General features: G+C 36.1%; 1 protein-coding gene across 2 annotated transcripts in view; it reads left to right on the top strand.

Moving 5' to 3' along the window:
- The window catches only part of LOC150096468 (uncharacterized), a 470,709-nt gene that overhangs the window by 207,633 nt on the left and 241,811 nt on the right, over positions 1-21,265 (top strand). For both annotated transcript variants that reach the window (XM_090407965.1, XM_090407964.1), the window contains exon 6: positions 10,977-11,127. In XM_090407965.1, coding sequence (XP_090264091.1) covers positions 10,977-11,127 — 151 coding nt within the window. The remainder of the gene's footprint in view (positions 1-10,976; positions 11,128-21,265) is intronic.

Below are 21,265 nucleotides of genomic sequence, written 5' to 3'. Positions count from 1 at the left end.
AAACAGTTTGGAGCTGCGGTGACCAATCGGCTGCTGCTATGTGCGTGACGTAGCCACCAAAAGAGGGCACTCACATTAGCTATATAGGTTTCAGCGTGGAATTCAGTCGTTCTCTATTTTCTGTTCCTGGTTCCTGATTCCAAGTGCTGGATAGCTGTGAAGCTTGCCGCTGTGCCCAGCAACATTTCCCGTTGCTGAACGTGCCGCGTCGACTATAGTCACAACTGAGGAATGCGGCCAGAGTTCCAGAAAAGGGCCGTTGGTTAGCCATGCCAATGTATAAAACAGCGAAGAGGTGAATCTCTTTCGAAAAGAATAGAAGTATGTCGCGGACGCCATAAGAAATATACGGTGAGGAAACCCGGAAATCTAGTTAAGGAAGTCCCAATAACTACCAGAAAAGCAAGAACGGTAAGATGCAAGTTTTTGTATTAAATTGAATAATAACCAAAGAGGGTATAAGAAACAGAACGTTAAGGAGCTCCATATAGTCAACTTCTACTTTGTATCTAAAGAACTGTAATCTTTTGGACATTCTGTCTATATCTAAAGAGCAAGTAACACCCTAAGCTTAAGCTGAGCTGGGAACCAAGGCTTCGGACTGTTTATGTTAGAAGAAACATTGTTATCATTGTATTAAATTTGAATTTAAATATTAACTGAATTTTAGGGGAGGATAAAGCCAGAACATAAGAGAGAATATTGTCTCATGTGAATTTTGCAGAATGGAGTACGTCTGATATGCTTCACACTAGGATTGTAGAATGTATATGTATATGTGTTATTCCAATATATGGGAACTGCGTACTCTAAGAATTAACTAAGCCTGAACGTAGTTATACAAAAAAGAGTATGAGATTGATACTATAAGATTTTAGAATAAATTTTTTTGGATATGTAAATTTAAGAGGGGGGTTCAGGCTCTTCAGAATTGAGATTTCTAACTGAAGTATATATATGTGTCTGTCTAAAATAAATGTATTTTTTTAATTTAAACCTCATGAGTCTGTCATTGTTCTGAGAATTGAGTTACCACTTGTTAAAATTCGGACCATGCATAATTAGTAGGGGAGTCCATTAGCAACTAAAAAAGGTGGACCACGACTGCAAACCACTTGATCCCTATATTGTTTTTGGTAGTTTAAAATTGTGTCTCAGACTTCTGTTTCTGGCTGGCGCAGTCAACTTAAAGAATATAAATTTGTTGGCAACGGAAGAGGAAAAATAAATAAGATAAATGAATAATATAAAATAATAAATAAAGGGGCAGTCCACAGACATAACAATGTCGATTCCTTCAACTGTCGGTCTTGCTTGTTTTTGTTTTGTGTAATTTAAGCAGGTCATAATTTCATGGAGCATGGGCATAAATGCTCCTCTAATAGCTTTCTAATTGTTTCCTTTGGCCATGTGATCACTGACTTGATTAATTCTGTTGTTTTATTTTTGATGCAGTTTGTAGTATTGTAGTTAATTAGTTGGAATGTGTCATGGTTGGATACCATTTGGTTCATTTCTTCAAGGTATGCTGTCTGATCAAGAATGACAATAGCATTGCATTTGTCCACCTTGGTAATAGCGATGTCTTGATTATTTCTTAGAAATATAAGGGTTAATTTTAAATTGCAAATTAGCTGTTAATTAGAATTTAGTATGTTGGATGTTTCCATCTATATTTTATCTGATATACTGGAGGAGAGGGATTTTAGACTTCTTTCAATGTGGGATATGAAGTCTGGTTTGTTTATTGAACTCGGTGGGATAGTATAGTTTATGCCTTTCTTTGTGTTTATGTGATCACCTCTAGAATATCTTGAATATTGGGATTTATGTAGCATTTAAATTTATCTTACATTTGTGTAGTGTCATGTAGCTTGTGTCCTGTCCATATGTAGGTTGTCCTAATGATGACCTCGATACAGAGGTCGAAATGCCAATTGTTATTTTCATAATTATAAATAATTACTCCAAATGTGTGGTGCTTTTGTCTCAGTAAATTTTTCACAATGAATGACCACCGTGTTACCTTAAAATAATGAATTGCCATAATCCATAGAGAGTTGATCCACAAGCAATGAGGTCACTGCGGTAAGATAAAAATATGTTTCCATGTTAATTATTTAGCTGGCCTTTCTAAAATGATATAGGTACAGCAATATGCTACTTAACTTCATTAAGCTTTGAAAGGAAATTTACTTCAGCTAAAACTAGAGAGGCAAATCCATGAAGTCCGCAAAAATATAGCAAAACAATGTTCTACAACTAAAATTAGAGTTTTCAAGCTACATAAATCCCAATATAAATCCTGAGGTATGAATTAGAACCATCAGTTATAACCTAGTCTGTAACCTTCATTTTAGCTTACTAGTTTGTATTCCTTGAGGTTGCCAATAGAAAAATTGGCGAAACATGTAGGAGGATAAAATAAAGCTACTTGACAAAGATTATATAAAAAAAGTGTAATAGTCTTATAAATAATTGTCAAGAAAAAATTCAACACATATTCTAGAGAGGTTCACAGATGACTCTGCAAAGTACTTGTAAAAACTAATAGAAATTCCAAAGACTGAAACAGTAAGAAAGCAACAGACAATCTGGATGCCATGCTGAGAGGAGTAGCCAATCACAAACAAGCGAAGTAAAGAGCAACCAACCACCAGCAGACCATCAGCACTCAGCTACTACCTTAATGATCAAGAACTCTCACTTCTGCAACAAGGCTTAAACTACACTACTGCACCATGGTCAGTAAACAAACTAGACTTTATAACACAACATATCCCAAACAGTTTTTTCGATATGCTGCAAGTAAAGGAAAAAATGTATACGGCAGAATTTTAAGGAACGCTGATGATAGGGAGGTAACCGAATCAGTTGATATAGTGGAATTACTGAGCGAGCACTTTGCAAAAGAATATCATCCAGGTGGTGATATTGCAGGAATGAAGGAACAATAGCTTATACGGGAATTGAGGTGAATGAAATGGAGATGAATAGAATATTACAAAACCTTAATGTGAATACATCTGTGGGAATGGATGGTATACCAGCTTGGGTCTTATGTGAAGCGGCTAAAGAATTGTCAGTGCCCTTGACCATTTTGTTTAATTTGAGTCTCGGGGGTGGAAAGAGGGGAAATAGTTCCACTGCATAAAGGAGGTTCCAAGACAGCTGTGGCAAATTACCGACCGATCAGCATATCAGGAGTCGTTGTCAAGGTTTTAGAGAAAGTAGTCAAGGAAAAAATACAGGAATGGATAGATGAAAATGGGATACTATATGGAGGATAGCATGGTTTTGTGAAGGGTAGATCATGCCTCAGTAACTTGCTCACGTTTTATAACACAGTGATGGGTGAACTGGATAATGGTAATGGGTTTATAGTGATACTGGTAGACCTTGCTAAGGCCTCTGACAGGATACCACATGGAATTCTAATCAGTAAACTGCAGCATATGGGGATGGATATAGGGTTGGTGAGATGGATAGGATGGTGGTTGATGTAGAGATATCAGAGAGTAGTTTATTCAGGAGTTAGAGTCCAAAAGACAGCTTGTGGAACTGTACTCCAGGAGATTGACAAGGCCAGGTAGGGGGGTACATTGAAAGGTGGCAACAGCTCATCAAATCACTTCATAATGATCAGAGTTTACCTGTGAAGCAGGATAGCACAAATCAACATACTGTATGGCAGGAGGAAGATGGATATGAGGTTGAAGATGTGGTTGCTGCAGCACAAGATGATGGAATGCATAAAGGTGAGGATGAGACAAGGAATGAAAATCAGAATCAGGATCACGGAAACAGTAGTAGTAGTCAGACCGAAGAGAAAGGTGTGGTATAGCAGCTAGAATAGAGAATATTGGTGCTGGTAGAATGGCCTCAAACACACAAGATTGTTATGTTTATACACAAATTGAAACAAGAGAGCTAAGTTTGTTGCATTGATTGAGATGGTATGCCCCAAAACAATTGGAATAAGCGAAACTGGTTGTCCGAGGAGGATGTGATGTTGGGAATAGAACTAGAAGGATATATAATTTTCCCGAAGGATAGAAATGTAAAAAGAGGAGGGGGAATGCTGTTAATGATTGCAGAGGAATTGTGTCTGCAAAGTGTGGAAGTTGATGTTGCAAGCACAAATTTTGAATCAGTGTTGTGTGAAGTTGAAATAAACAAGTTAGTATATCTGATAGGATGCTATTATAGGCCACAGATTTGAGTTTCTGCCAGAACAAGTAGGTGGAGTTTGGTAGAATGAAGGTGGTAGTGGACACTATTAAGGTTGGAGTTTAGGCCACAAATGTTGGTGAAGTGGATATGTAGGGTTTTGTGAGTCATATGTTCGACTGCATGGGTCTTGCACATTTCCTATGCAGTGCCTGCATACTGGCAACCATAGTGACTGCTGGTACCATCACTTGGCTTTTGTGCTAATTTAACTTGTCTGTAGTCGATGAGCCAACTGAGTTCACTATCTTGCACGCATGAGTGATTGGTCATATGAACATGTATGTGCGATTGAGGACAAGTGTCTTTGAACTTGTTGTTGATTGCTGTTATTAGTTTTGATGTGCCGGTGTGTCGCAAGTCACTTTTACAAGGCGTGGAAAGTTCGTTCTGTCCTTTATTTTATTTATGGGTCCGAAACGATGCCGCCTGACGATATTTTTAGAATCGATGTTGCATTCTTTTGCTAATATGATGATGTCTTCTTTTAATGCTTTTCCGTTCTCCTTTGGAAAGTTCAAAATAATGGCATTGAATTTTTTGTTTTTGGCCTCCATCAAGTCGTACACCATTGATGTGATTTGGTAACAGAGTTCGTTCATGGGGAAGGGTGAACTTGCGTTGCGGTGCTGATCGTTAGTTGATTTGATCTTGCTTTCTACTGCTCGTATTTTGGAGGAAAGATAGCATTGGTGTGATGTACGAGGTTTTCAATTCGTTTGCCTAAGTTCAGGAGCTGTTTTATAGATGGGAGGCACAGCAAACAGAAATACGGTTGGTTAAGGTCACTCAGAGCAAATCAGAGTATATCTTGTACTCTGATTTGCATTTTTTTTTTCACAGGAAGCGTGTATCTAGTGGCAACAGAGCTAGCACATTATACTTTTTTTTTATTTTTTTATTGCTGATATCAAGTTTACAGCTGCGGTACTTTGTGGGTTTGTGCAATTGGCGGCGCTATGCTTGTGAGAAATGGGGGGGTGCTAGTTCGTCTTTGACTTTTGTTACCACCATCTGTGCTTCACACAGTAGGCATAGTGGGTGCTTACATGTGGCTATTTTCAGATCGGAATGTAACTGGTTTAATGCATTAAAAGTACTTACAGGTTGTGCTGAAGTTATCGGCTCCTATGTACCAACTGTTAAGATTTCCATTTGATGTTTAATTTGAATGGGAAACTCTTGCAGTAGCAATAAAAGCTGGAACACTAGTTTATAGTAGCTTATTCACAGATGCCACATGTTGTAATATAAGGAGTGGGAAGAAAGCAAAATAGTACCACTCCACAAGCATGGTTGTAAGACAGAAGTCTCCAACCATAGGCCAGTCTGTATAACTGCAGTTATTGCCAAGGTGTTGGAGAGATTGGTAAGAAATAGAATACAGAATTGGGTTGATGAACATGGCATTCTTTATGATGGTCAGCATGGATTTGTAAAGGGTAGGTCCTGTTTCAGTAATTTACTTCCATTTTATGATAAGGTGACAAGTGTGTGATAAGTTGGTTTACAAGCTGCAGAGGATGGGAATAGACAGTGTATTGTTTAAATGGATCAGAGATTGGCTCTCTGGAGGATGCCAGCAGGTTGTTATGATGGAGCAATGTCTCAAAAAAGAAGGGTGACCTATGGCGTGCCCCAAGGTTCTGTTCTTGGGCCCCTGCTGTTTAACTTGTTTGTAAATGATATATCATGTGGGCTGACTGGGGATCTTCAGTTATTTGCTGATGATGCAAAGTTGGGAAGAAAGTAGCACTGCCAATGTTAATTCCTTTCAGGAAGATTTGAATGGACTTTTTACTTAGACAAAGAGTGGGGTTGTAGTTTTAATATCAATAAATGCAAGGTGTTGCATTTTGGAGTGCAGAAATATAAAGCTGTGTACTATCAATGGTGCTGTACTGCAGGAAGTGGATGAGATTAGAGATTTTGGAGTGATAGTTGACAGTAGACTGAAGTTTAGAAGCATATTGCTAGTGTTACAAATAAGCTGCACATCATACTGCTGCTATGATACGAAGTACTCTAACATGTAAGGATAAAGAAGTGGTTGTGCCATTGTATAAGGCAGTGATCAGACCACACTTGGACTGTTATGCTCAAATCTGGTCACCTGGTTTTCAGTGTGGTGTGGAGATTGGAGAGGGTCCAGAGATGAGTGACTAAGACAATATCAGGTCTTTGGAATGCTGGCTATGGAGAGAGGTTGAAGAAGTGTGGGTTGCAGTTTGGTGGATAAGAGAAAGAAAGGTGATATGATAGAGACATTTAAGTTAGTGAGAGGATTTTATCAGATTAATCCAGAGTGGAATTTAAAATGAGTAGATGGTGAGAGGGGAAGAATCAGAGATCATTCCTGGAAGTTGTGTAAAAGTGTGGTGAGGAGGGGTGTCAGGAGCAGATTTTTTACATGGAGAATTGTCAGTGAATGGAACACATTACCAGAATGTTGTTAATTCAAGAAGAGTTAAAGATTTTAAGATTCTATATGGTAAATATTTTGTCAGTTGTGAATGAATTTCCCACAATGAGTCTGCTGACTCCATGGAGGATATAATAACAAACAACAACATTTCAGCCCTATATTACGATCCTCTTTGCTGTATACTTTGCTCTGGGTGTTTCGTTTGGCATAATAATTTACCTGCAAAAAATAGTATGGCCATGGGCTTACCATTCCCAATCCCATAGGTAACTTTTACATATAAGAATTCGAGCAACAAGCTCTAGATTCAGCAAGCTTAAGCCCAAAGTCTGACTCAGATAAGTTGATGATATTTTCACCATTTGGCGCACAGATGTGAAACATTAAATTCATTCCAAAGCCATCTAAACAAACAGCACAAACGTATCTAATTTACCATAGAGATTGAAAACAATAACTGTCTTCCTTTTCCAGACACACTTGTCATGTCTTCCTTCAGGCTGCATTTTATTCACTGTCTACCCCCCCCCCCCCCCACCTCACACACACAGGCCAATACATACACAGAAATTCATACCACCATTCAACACAAAAACTAGGAAACAATTTGCTCCAATGAGCAGATGCTGAAAAAGGGATTTGAAATTATTTGCCAAATGTTTATAAAAAATGGCCAGAACAAAAAAAAACAGTTCACAAAAATTTTCCACAATAATACCATTAAAAAGGGGAAAAAAAAAGCTTATAAGAATGCCATAGCCATACAGTAGGGGAATATTAGAAAAAAATAGATAGAACACTACATAAATACAACATTAAAGCAACCATCAAACCTCCTGGAAAATTAAAAAATATATGAAGTTTGTCTTATACCCAATCAATGTTTGGAAAATTAAAGTCACCGATTATGATCACTCATGTAGTAATGTTAAATCCTACTAAAATACTTGTATATCAACGAATAAACTTGGTGTAATTGTAATAGAAATAATATTTTTTTCTTGAATTATGAATAATGTATTATCAATAGTTTTGTGTAAGAACAAAGGAGATTGTATTGTGTCTAAGTATGCCATAGTGAACAAAAAATTCCAGACAGGGTTAAGAAGATTAAGTCATGACCTGAGGCTACTGTACACGTGTGGCGTGATATTACACGGGGGGTCTCCCATCTAATTGCACCGATAGACGTGGGTGTCGGGTGCAGAAAATTACTGTAACCAGTGGATGATGACGTAAGCAAAAACGAAGGTCATCGGGACCGTATAAATAGCAGTTTGCTATGTCGAAACGGGATCTTGTTTTGTTTTTTCTTCTTCAAGTACGAGTTCGGGTCAATTCAGTTGTGTTCCTGTTCTTGGGTCAGCGAGGAGTTTCGAGGTCACGTGGGGTTTCGACCTGAAGTTACGATGTACGCTACGGCAGCGCAGTTTTGCTAACATCGTCAGAGATAATTTGTAATCGCCATTGGAGACCTGTGTTCCAGATAGAAAATTGCCGAGGGACCGATGTGATTAAGATAAGCTGTTTTAGAAGAAATTAGATGCTGAGTTTCCATGCCACCAAGTTCCTGATGTCCGCTGATGACAAAGACGGATCTCTCAAAACTCAGAAGAGTTTCCTCAAGTTCAATGCTAAAGTCGAACAGTAACAGAAAGAATTGATTTTATGGATCATTCAGAGAAGTACAGACCTCTGTTGAAGTAAGATCTTTCATTGTTTAGCTAGAGAAAGAGATTGTGATGGTGATTTAATTAAGGGACTTGTTTTATAGTGATTCTTGAGGACTTTAGGCCTTATGCTGATATTTGAAGTATTTTGTTATATGTGAGAGAAGGTCTGGCTGAAATTTAAGGTGAAACATCGAGTATTTAATGTTATAGCTATTGCCTAAACCTGTAGAATGTTATGCAAAAATTGATCTGCGTTTTACTAAGTTTAACGAGAGAAAATTATAGACACGTCATCTTACTAGAATTGATTATCATGAACTAAATTGTAAATGTAGTCATTAGTTATGATTTAAAGCATAGAAGCTAATTTACTTAGTACTTAAGGTTGACTCATTGTATATTTCATTGATGTTAAATAAATTGTTTTCTTGTTTAAATAATTTGCCTGATTTCTAATCCAATGCACTACTCATTAAACTCGAATTTGTGTGAGCCTTAAAAATAGATATTGTCACGACTGCATAACAGGAAATTTAAGTTGATAGATTTACTTAGAATTAAGAGAGAAAAGTTCCGTGTGGTTTACCGTGTTTGGCGGCGCAGCTAGAAACTAAATAAATTTTCCAAATTCAGTTGAGAATAAACACCAGTTGGTCAGACAAAGAGATTGGCTCCAGCCTGAGGCGATTTCTTTGTTCTGTAAGTTTTGCACATGTGAGCTTTATATTATTTGTGGCCATAAGTCAGATGTATAACAAGGTAAAGAAGGCAAATTTAAGTGAGATAACTATAGTTTTTATCGCAGAAGACGAACGATATATTTGAAGATTTGATAACATATTTAAAGTAAGACATAATTAACAGTACCCAGAAGGCTAAATTGGTGATGCATTTCCTGCAACTGAACCACCAGGTCTGTAATAACAATGTTTTATTTTGTTAGCCTCCACTTCACACCAGATAGTCTCATACTCATACTCTGCTACATGGGACATTGTTACCATCATTGTTTTCTTACTTTTCGACTCTAACTGAACTTAAGTCGTCTGATATCATTAGTAGTATATAGTTCTCCTATTATATTAGATAAAATAGTTCTCCTATTTTATCCTATTGCCTTTGTCATTCCTAAAAATAGTATGCCCATTACAATCGATCCCAGGTACCATATTTGGTTCTGATACCCAGGTTTTGCTAATGCCAACAATCTTAAGCCACATCATATTCAATAAAGCAATGAACTCAACCCTTTTGTTTCTTATGCTTCTGGCATTTGTGTATAGACATAACAAATTACAACTTAGCTTATTCTTATAATTAGATGTGCAATCTATTTGGCCTTGTTTGTTGCAGAACTTTCTCTTTTCCCTCCCCAGACATATTCAAAAGGTCGGATTCCAAAGCATGTTTTTCCACTCCTTTGCCAGATACATAACCATGTTCTAAGCCATTCGTATCTTTATCATATTTGCATACCATAGCTGAACTTTCATATACATTTTTCCCATTCCTCCCTTGATGATCTATTCCCTGATTGTCTGCATTAGTTCTCATTCCAATAAGTAATTTTTTCAGGCTCCTGAATCCAAATGAATTTAAGCTCAATTCATCCGTTTTATAAAAGTATTTTCTGCTATCAAACACACTCCACACATGCAAAAACTCGCATCTATTTCTTCTACACAGCCTATGCATGAAATAATTTACTATCATTTCCCTCTTTCTTAGTACTGTCATATGTGGGTAGCAAATCTACAATTTTTACTCTCTCACATTTCTTTCTTGCTTCTTCCAACAGACCTTTGATAACCAAAGCATAAATTCTATGCAAGCATAAATTTGAAGATTGAATCACAATACCATATCACTTCTTTTTTCTTAAATTTTAACTGGCTTACCTTGTTGTTATTAATATTATGATTACCAAGTTCAGAGCTTTTTTTCAATTTTTTTCATGTAGTGAGGGTACATGGCAGGAATTTGATGATAATGACTTCAGAGCTTTTCTGCTTATTCTTGTTCTGATCCTTTTTCTTATCCTGTCTAAGGTGCATTAAGCATTTTTTCTGTTTTTCTTATTCTCTGGTCGATTTTCTAATAATTTTTTTTATTTTATTCAAGATATTTCCAAAGTCAGATCATCATCGGATAAATAATCATCATCGCTGCAACAACTCTTGTTCACTGGGACAAACATTCTCCTGAGTAGTAACAACTTTTGCTTTAGACACCGCCCTGTTGTGACATGTTTTCAGCACCATTCTTAAGATTAGTAAAAACTAATAATATTTCTACAATTACATTATTAAATGCTGTAATACAATAATTATATGAAAAAAACTACAATAATGTACTAAAAATATACCAGTAAATCTAAGAACACACTCAAGAAATGAACAAAAATCACCTTTCTTTGAGGAGCTTCCCAACAGCACATCTTTTCACCAGATAGCTTCGAACCTGATGTTAAATATGTACATCAGTGAAGTTTTATTTACTACCAAATCTTTATCTTTTATCTTAACAAAGATAAATTTTTAATTTATCTTTGTTACTAATTCAAATAAATTCGGAGTGTAGCCCATTGATATTTTAGTTTTATATTGTCTAATTTTAAAAGTCATTAATTCCTTTTATTTTCTTTATAGACAAAAAATCAACAACTACAAGAACAGCTTCATGAAATACAACAGAGTTTAAATTTGCTAGAAGATGAAAAAAAACAGTTGGAAAATGCACTTGCAAATCAGCTTCGAACGATGCAGGAACAGAAGGATACAGAAATAGCAAAACTTCAAGGTAAATTTTAGAAACAGAAGAAAACTATTTTACTAGTATTTGCCTGAACAATAACATTATCTAATTACAGAAGAACCTCCATGGAATCCAAGAATGCATCACAGATGGCTTGTACTAACTATTCTTTATACGGTAAATCTCTCTCTGTGCATGTGTTAAACTGAAACCGTGACAAAGTAGTATGGATCAGATCTGGCAACCCATTCCACTTATTTACTATTCCAAGCAAAAAAATCCAATCCTCATGCACTCGCTAAATATATATTCTTATTTCCAGAGATTAACTCCTTTGTACTCTCCTGTTCTTCTATGCATTGAAACATTGCTTTAGTATATACTATATACAATGCTTTTAGTAACTTCTATTTCTATTATATCCCTTCTTTTCTGCATATCAACTTAACTTGGCAACCAACAAATCTTCTATCCAAATAGGAGCATTAGACATTAGGTACTCACGTCTGAATTTTTTTTCAAAACATCCATATCCCCAAGAAATCAGTTAGCTGAATTTGTGCTCAGTAATACAGAGATGGTCATATTAAAGCCTTATGGAGAGGAATAACAACCTCCTTATCTCTGTTTCTCAGTGTGTTCTTCATCCAAGTGATCCCTCAAGCTATTTTGTCTACTTTTGCAGTATGCCATTTGAAATTCACTGCCCCTTAGTAGCCTCATCAGTTTCTTATAGTCCATTTCCAGCTTGTAATTTTTTTCATGGACACTCTTCATAACAAAATTCACAAAATAACAAGATCAACTTCTACCAAACTGCATACAGGTTTCAACACAGTACAGAAGATCAATTATTTTATCTTTACCAATCAGTCATAGATGGCTTTCAAGAAAAACCACCAAAGAAGACAACAACAATCTTCTTGGATCTTACAGCTTCCTTTGATCATGTTTGGAGACAGAAGTTAATAAAAATTGCATATGATACTGGAATAAGGGGGGAATGCATTAATTTAGATTTCAGATTTCATGGAAGGAAGAAAAATGAAAGTAAAAGTTAATGGAACTTATTCCAATATGCATTGAACTTGGGCTGGAGTCCCACAAGGTTCTGTTTTAAGCCCGCTCCTATTTCTCATCTATATGAACAATATTCATTCCTCACATAATAAATGACACAAGAATAGCATGCTGTGCGGATGATATAACAATCTGGCACACAAGCTGTAATCCTCAGCAATCTGAAAAAGTCCTAAATAATTCAATAAAAGGCTTAGAAAGTTGGGCAAAGGAACTTAAATTACAGATAAACTCGGAAAAAACAAAACTGAATATGTTCTCCACTGATAGAAAAAATAGACACAATTACAACCCTAAAATCAAAATATATAATACCAAAATAGGAAAAACAGTCTCCAAAATACTTAGGCCTAACCCTAGGTACTGAATTGAGGTTTACAACACACATTACAAATATATTTAATAAAGCTCTTAAAAAAAGCTTAATATCTCAAAAGGCTTTGTGGAACAAAGTGGGGTGCAAAAACGAAAACACCCAAAACTACATATATGGCACTCATACAACCCATGATGGAATATGTCTCATCAATCTAGGCTCCAGTTTCTATTAGCTCAAAAGAAAAACTTGACAAAGTACAATCAAGAACAGCAAAAATTATTTAGGTGCAGTCTCATCCACAAGTAATTTAAAAGCTCAATAAGAGTGTGGGCTTCACATACTAGAAGGCAGAAGAAAATTCTTCACAGTTAAATTCACTAACAGAATCAAGAACCAACAACAGGATCACATCTCACTCAGGATTTTCGATGCCTGGACAGGAAAATGTAGACTAAAGAGATCATCTATTTTACAATATGATCGTGAAATTAGAAAACAGATCGACTTAGAGCACCTGTCCATTGAAATAAGCAAAGTGCCATTATTTTCCACTATACTGCCAAAAATCTCAAGGATTGTAGAACCTTGTTCAAAAAAGGATTCACAGTATGAAAATAAAAGAAAATGACTTGACACTATACATCACTTAAATAATCTTAACCATTCGTTGCCTATAGTGATGGATCATCTCATGAAGCACTCAACCAAGGAGGATCAGGGAGTTTTTAACTCTACTTGGAGGCAAGGAAACACAAATCAAAACCACAGCTGGCAAAATATCTTCAAACTTCACTTGTGAATTAACAGCCATACAAGAAGCTCTCAAGTTCTATTACAGAAGTAATAACCATCTAGAGTGACTCAAAATCTGCACTTGAGAGGCATTAAAAAATGGAAAAAACAAAACTCACACAGGAAATTCATGAACAATTAACAACTTAAAATTTGAAAAATAAGAACTGTACACTGCAATGGATACCAGCTCATGTAAATATTGAAGGAAATGAGAGAGCAGACAGACTAGCCAAAGACGCAAGATACTTACCTCAAACATTACACCCACTGTCACTAACTGATGCTAACTCTGTCGCAAAAATGAGATTGGTAAAACAAACTATCAAGAAGGAGAATGAACTCAGCAAAATTAATGAAAATATAGAAATAACCACAATCATCACCAGACTAAGGATGGAACATTTTAAAGGCATTAAAAAATTCATCTGGGCAGTACTAGAAGCTATGAAATATGCAAGAACTGTCCAGGAGTCGAACTAACACCTGCCCATATCTATTCTTGTCCAGCAATTCCTGCTGCTCTATGGCAAATTGACAATTACCCTATAGAAAAGCTCTACTCAATCAAAGTTCAACTGATTGCCAAAGCAGTTCTACAGGCTCATGGTCATATCTAAAAGCTCTTCAGTGGACTTGACATTAACAATCTTTTCATCTCTTGATGAAAAGATTGTTGATGAAATCAACACTGTAACCACAGTTTAAATTTAGAGCTTAGAGTATGCATGGCTAAATGCTATGTATGGTCTGTACTGCTGTATGGTGCAGAAACTTGGACCTTGAAGACAACATCATGTAGAAAGGCTTATACGTTGGCTGTATGATTATTGAATTACTTAAGGAATTCACAACGTAAACTGGAATATAAATTAAAATAAACTTTAATATATACTTCCTATATTTCAGCAACCTCACGTTGCCATCTTCATGGGAACTCAAGATCAAGACACGTGCATGCAGGCACTAGAACAGCAAATGTGGTTGAAGAAAGAAGACTACTGTTATTCCTAAAGTCCTGATGTGCCCCTCCCTAGCGGACATATTAGGTATTCTTGGCCGTTGGGCTGAAGTTCTCATGATGTATGTTTCCCAAATTTGGGGCAGTCTCATGCATCCAAATTTGTTGATGTTGGGCACATTTTTTAGGGCTGAGACTGATTCTATGAATAGTCTTTCAGATTTATACTTGCTGCAGTATATTATTGTGGCTTTCTTCCAACGTATTCTGTGGTGAGTATCCAGAGCATAGTCTGCAAGCTCAGAGTGGCTGTAATGGTGAAACCGGATGTAGTCGTGTTCTGAAATTGTGATATTCGCTGTCCTGCCTGTTTGGCCAAAATAGGACAGTTTACAGCATGCCCAACCTCAACAAATTTGGATGCATGAGACTGCCCCAAATTTGGAAACGTACATCATGAGAACTTCAGCCCAACAGCCAAGAATACCTAATATAGCCCACTAGGGGGCACCATCAGGACTTTAGGAATAACAGTAGTCTCCTTTCTTCGACCTCATTTGCTGTTCTAGTGCCTGCGTGCACGTGTCTTAATCTTAAGTTCCCATGAAGATGGCAATGTGACATTGCCGAAATATAGGAAGTATATATTAAAGTTTATTTTAATTTATTTTAGTTTACATTGTGAATTCCTTAAGTAATTCAATAATCGAAGACAACACCAATAAAAAGACTTGAAGCCTTTGAGATATGGTTATACAGACAAATGTTAAAAATCCCACGGACAGAAGAAACATCCAATCAGGAAGTACTGGAACTTTTCGATACCATAAAAAGAAAGAAAACTGCATATCTTGGTCACCTACTTCGTAATGAAAAATATAAGATACTTCAATTGATTATAAAAGGGAAGATAAATGGAAGAAGAGGAAAAGGAAGACAAAGAAAATCTTGGTTAGCAGACATCAGACAGTGGAACTGGCATGAACTCTGAGAGAGACTGCTCCAAAATTTGCCAAGGTGGTTACTGATCTCCGATAGGAAATGGCACTTAAAGAAGAACAAGTTATGGATGCCGTTTGAGGTTCAATGATGAATAACTTGTTGGGTCTGGATATCAGTAAGTGGTGGTGCATGTCACTGATGTTAGAATTCTGGTCCCAGATGTTGATAAAGTTCATTTGATAGTTATTTATTTATTTATTTATTTTTTACATGGAATTTTGTTATTTTGTTGGATTTTTTGGATGTATTTCTGTTTTGGAATTTAAAAAATTGAGATTTTTTGGATGTTTTTGGAAATATTTTTTTAAAGGGCAATGATACTATAATATAATCTGACACTGTAGTATAAGCTGAGTGAGAGGCTGAAGTTTTTAACTTGAGTCATTGGACATATGCAGCCCATAAGTGACCCAAATTTGTTCTAGATTATGTAAGAGTCCTTTGTGGTATCTTTTGAATGCCTGTTTCAAAATCCAGTAGTATCATCATGTAGCCATTTTCTTTATCCAACTTGGCTGTTACTTCATTATAAACATTCTTCATTATAATCATTATAAAAAAAAAAAGAGTAAATAGGCAAGTCTTATCCTTCAAAAATCGATTGTTTTTCATTCTCCCTCCCCATTTCTATAGAGTATCATATTTTTTTTTTTACTGATTCCTAAATTATATTCTTTCAGCTTTTTGATACTTTATTGTTGCCCTTGAGATACTGACTGAATGGGATATTAGCCTGAGAATTATGAGAAGGTACAAGAGAACTCTAAAACTCATGAGGCTGTTCAACAGTTCTGGTATAGTTCAGGTGTAATCCATGTGTGTTCACGGGGCCATATCCGGCCCCATGAACACATGGATTACAGCCATGAATACCTATGACAATATGTGGAAGAGATAGGGTCCTCACTACATGTCGTTATGCTCATAGTCGGCCATGAGTCACATCATGGTAGTCAATCTTCTGGATAGGAGATGGCACGTGAATGGGAATTGGAACGTTTTGCTGTATTTCCACTCCAATGAAACTATGCCAAAACTGAGAATGTTAGTTGAAACTAGTTGAACAGCCTGGATAGTTTTATAGTTCTCTTGCACTTTTTCATAATTCTCAGGCTGATATCCCATCCAATCCATGGCAATATTCACATTGAGATTTTGTAGTATTGCATGTGATTTTATAACTGCCTGTGCTAATGTGAGATTTTCTTGCCGGCTGTACTATTATAAAATTTCTACTTGCTTTCTTGTACCATCATGTTGAACCTTTTATGTTTATGCAATGCAGATTTCTCTCTTTTATATTGATCTCATCTGGACCTGCAGTACATTAGTACCATGTATGAGTAGATAGTTTGGAAAATCTGAGTTAAAAAATGCATAAATACTCAAAACATTTCTATGTATGAATTCTAATTTCTTATTAGATCTTCAAAACATAAATTTATGTACCAATAAATCTTGAATAGTTTACAAATTATGAAACTTTTCTATGTTTATTCTTACTTTAAATGTGAAATATTGCGTTCTGGAATTAAGTTTTACAGCAAATGTCAATTTACTAACATGTATGACAGTCATATTACATCTCCCTAAAACCTCCTTGGGCAATGTTATAATTTCTTAACAACGAACACAAAAATAACACCTGTGGAATTCCTGCTCATCTTTATGATACAGAAGGGTATGTTTTTCTCAAGTCAGACATGCCATCCGTTCTGCAGTTTTGATAATAGAAAAATGTTGTTTATACTTTCAAGAGAAGAAAGCAACATACAAATGCAAAGAAAACATTTAATGCTTCTTTGCATGAGGAAAAAATATCAAATTGACTTGAAATAATACTCAGTTCTTTAATTTTTATTTTATTTTATTATTATATATCACTCCTACACACAGAGCCGGATGAAGATAATTTCGTGTCCCAGACACACTCCGTTTGTGATGACCTACGTTTTTTTAAAAAAAAAAAATTTTTTTATACTAGTCCTTTCTAATTGTAAGTATAAGTATTTTTTCAAATTATTAATAATTTCATAACTTCATTATTTCTACTTATTTTTATTTACTCAGATATACTACATAAAAAAAGAAACAAATTAAAATGATTAAAAACAAAAATTATTGATTTTATACTATAATTTTAATTTCATCAGTTATATATATATATATATATATATATATATATATATATATATTTTTTCTTGATTTTAAATCTGCAAAAGGTTTTATTCTTTCACCGTCTATTTTCTGCAACAGCATTTTCAATGGATAACAAGGCTAAAGAATTTAATCTCTCACTCCCAATTGGCGATTGCAAATATGTTTGATAAGTTTTAATTTGCTAAAACTTCTTTCAGCTATTGCTACCGTTATAGGAATTGACAGCAAAATTCTCAATGCGACCTACATATTTGGAATTATATTCTGTAAATTGCTTGCTTATAAAAATTTTAAAGTTTCTAACAGCAAAATGATGTTTTCTGGAAGTAAACTGTTTAGAGATTTAATTTCTTCAAAGAGTTTGCTCCCATCAATTCACTACTATTTTAGATAAGAACTATTGGCCTTTTACAAAAAAAGATAATTAGTTTAGTTTAGATAACTGTAGTTTTGGCTTCCCCTGTGCTTGGTGTCCCGGGCGGGTGCCTGGTCAGCCTGTCCTTTAATCCAACACTGCCTACACATGAGAACCCCTATGGGCAAACGAATGTTTGCTTATGAGCAAAGTAATCTTGATCTTACTCTTGAAGAGTCAGAAGTTGTGGTCATTGGAGAATACTTCATGGCTGTCCCATAGAATTGAAAAAAAGATGGAATGAAAGACCATTCCATGGATATATCACTAGATCCAAAGGGAGGTGGTGGTGGGGAATCGCTCCTATATAAAGAGACAAATTTAAATCTGAAAAAGAGAGAATTTCTGGAATCTACCACGCCACTACTATGCTCCCCAAACTTAAATAAATATGGCTACATCACATTGCTAAAAACCAGGAAAAAAAATCATTTTGAGATTTTGAGCAAGTCCATAACACCCATAGAGGGTGCCAGTAAGGATTGTAGGAACTTGCTTTTCACAATCAGTCTAGATTTGCATTCCTAGTAGTGTGCCTGATTGCACTTTTTTTTTTTATTTTTATATATATCTGATCCACACAATGAAAGGCCACAAGACCTACAGCACATTATTGTGGTGTGTGGACAACAGGTATAGAAGAGAGGAGAAGTCTGTTTCCTTTTTGCTTACAGCTGAGGGTTATAATCTTTCGGGTAGGCAGAGTGGGGGGGATTTTTCTAAAGGTCCGATGTAGGTGGAATGAAAGAGGAGGCAGTGAAGTTAGTTTGGTGAGTTTCAAGATGGACAGTGTTGGTTAGCAATGGCTCTTGTTTTAATGATTTTAGAGGACAGTGGAGAATGAATGAAATATTGACCAATTCAGCAGAGCACTGTACATCAAGTATCAGAAGAGGCACAAGGCAGAAACTGAACTTTTTTTAGAGAGGGATTGAGATGGGTTTGTGAGGGGAGGGGGTCATTAATTAGCCAGATTGCCCTCTTCTGGATAGAATTAGGCAATCTTAGAGAGGATTTTTGTGCACCATCCCAAATATGGGAGCAATATTCCTTGGCTGGGGTGCTTAAGGGTCAAAGCTGTATAACTGAGAGGAGACCTCCACATAGCCTTTAAAGGAATGCGGAGAACCGACCAGGGCTTCTGACCTAATGTCCAATCCTCACCTTTTCGTGGTGCACCCTGTTGGGTATCTACTTGGATACTGAATGAACGAGGATGGGCTGGCAATTTGGGATTTAGCCGACCAAATTGTATTCTTATTGGTTAAACCAAAATAAAAAAATGATGGTACGACATGACAAAATTTCATGCCGGCTGGGGCGTCGCCCAGTTAAATAAGGCCCCCGTTGTTTTCGCCAGAGAACCAGGGCGAACAGTGAAAAGTCAGCTACTGTAACAAATCTGAAAACAAACCCCAACTCAACATCACCAGAATTAAAGATCGGTACTATCAACATAAGAAGCCTGAATGGCAAAGAAATGGAGCTAGCTGAGGAATTAGAAAAGTACCAGATCGACATAATAGGGGTGACTGAAACAAAAAAGACAAAAACTGGTGAGATCTTTCTGAGCAATAAATACAAAATGTTATATTCAGGAAATGACAAACAAGGAAAAGAAGGAGTAGCCATAGTATTCAACACAAAATACGAGGCTAATCTTCTTGAATGGCAGTCAGTCTCAAGTAGAGTAATGTGGGCAAATATGAGAACCAGGAACTGGACAATGAGACTTATTTGTGCCTATGGTCCCACAGAAGGTTCTACTAAGGTAGAAGTGGAGGAAATTTTTGAGGCTTTAGAAAAAGCAACTGATACAATGAAAAAGGAAAAGTTGGTCCTTGTTGGTGATCTGAATATCAGAGTAGGAAATGATTGTGAGACATACAAAAATATTTTGGGAAAATTTGGAAAAAAGAGCAAAGCTAATAATAATGGCAAATATCTATTGGATTTCTGCTCAGGACATGGACTGGTTATTACTAACACCATGTTCCAACATAAAAATGTGCCCAAATTCACATGGAGAGAAAAGGCAAGGAATAAGAAAAGTCACATTGACTATGTTATTGTTGATAGTGATGTTTTCTCCCTGGTGCAGGACACCAGAGTGTACAGAGGATTTGAAATTGGAAGCGATCACTATTTAGTCTTGAGCAGGATAAAATTGAATTTCATATTGAAAAGAATAACATGTAAGAAAGTTTTAAAGTGAATAAAAGTTGAGCAGCTCTCAGATGTGAATACACAAAGATTATTGAAGAAAAAATGAAAGAGTTTAAGAACAGGAATCAAACCTTGAAATTCAATGGCAGACTCTGTAGAAAACATTGATTGATTCTGCCAGAGAGGCATGTGGTGAGGTTGTCTGCAAGGATAAAAAAATCCGAACTCCCTGGTGGAAACAGGAAGTTAAAGAGGCAGTGAAGGAAAAGAAGAAAGCATATCAAAAGTTCCTGTCAAATAAGTCATCTTGTGCTCTTAGAGAATACAGAGACAAATGCAAGAATGCTAAACACTATGTAAAACTAGCTAAACAAAAGTCATGGGAGGACTTTGGCAAGAATATAGAAAATAAATATCAAGAAGGTGGCAAAATATTCTGGAGGTTAGGAATGGAGGAAAGAGTGCTGTAAAAGGAGTTAGAGATGATAAAGGTTACGTGAAAAGGTCAGCAATAAAAAGACAAAGACAATGAAAATAGGCAGAATCATTGAAAATGTCAACTGTGTTGTGAATAGAGAACCTGTGGAACAAGTAAAACCTTTCAGCTACTTAGGCACGATTTTTACTGAAGATGGTAAATTAAACATAGAAATAGACAACAGGATCAGCAAAACTGGTGTATGGTGGGAAGTCAATTGAATAAATTCATATGGAATAAGAGAGAAATTAGTCGGAACACTAAATTAGCTGTATACAAGACAGTGTTCAAACCAATTTTAACGTATGGATCTGAGAGCTGGGTCAGAAATAAAACACTTGACCAAAGACTAGAGACTGCAGATACGAGAGTCCTGAGAATGATTAGAGGCGTGAACAGATGGCATCAATGGCAAGATCATATTAAAAATGAGGTTATTAGGAAAGAACTTGACATTGTCAGGGATGCGTTAGCAGAGCTTCTCAGATGGTATGGTCACTTAAACAGAATTAGTGAAGAAAGATTAGCAAAACAAGTGTTCTCTGCCAGGTTGGCAGCAAAACGACCCAGAGGAAGACCAAGATATAGGTGGATTGATACGGTACAAAGTGCCTTAGACGACAGAAATATAAGATCTGATAATGTTGGAGTCTTGACAAGTAACAGACTGATTTGTAGGAAAATTGTAGATAGAAAGTTAGTAATAATGTAATTTTTTTCATGTAGTACTATCATATCCTGTACACCCCTTGAGGGTACATGGCAGAAATTTGATGATGATGATGTTGATATTCCTTGGCTGGGCAGATT

This window comes from Typopeltis vanoorti, chromosome 18, assembly GCF_054136105.1.
Source record: "Typopeltis vanoorti isolate ZY-2024b chromosome 18, IOZ_Tvanoo_1.0, whole genome shotgun sequence".
Taxonomy (NCBI): domain Eukaryota; kingdom Metazoa; phylum Arthropoda; class Arachnida; order Uropygi; family Thelyphonidae; genus Typopeltis; species Typopeltis vanoorti.
This window is presented reverse-complemented; position numbering and strand designations above follow the sequence as displayed.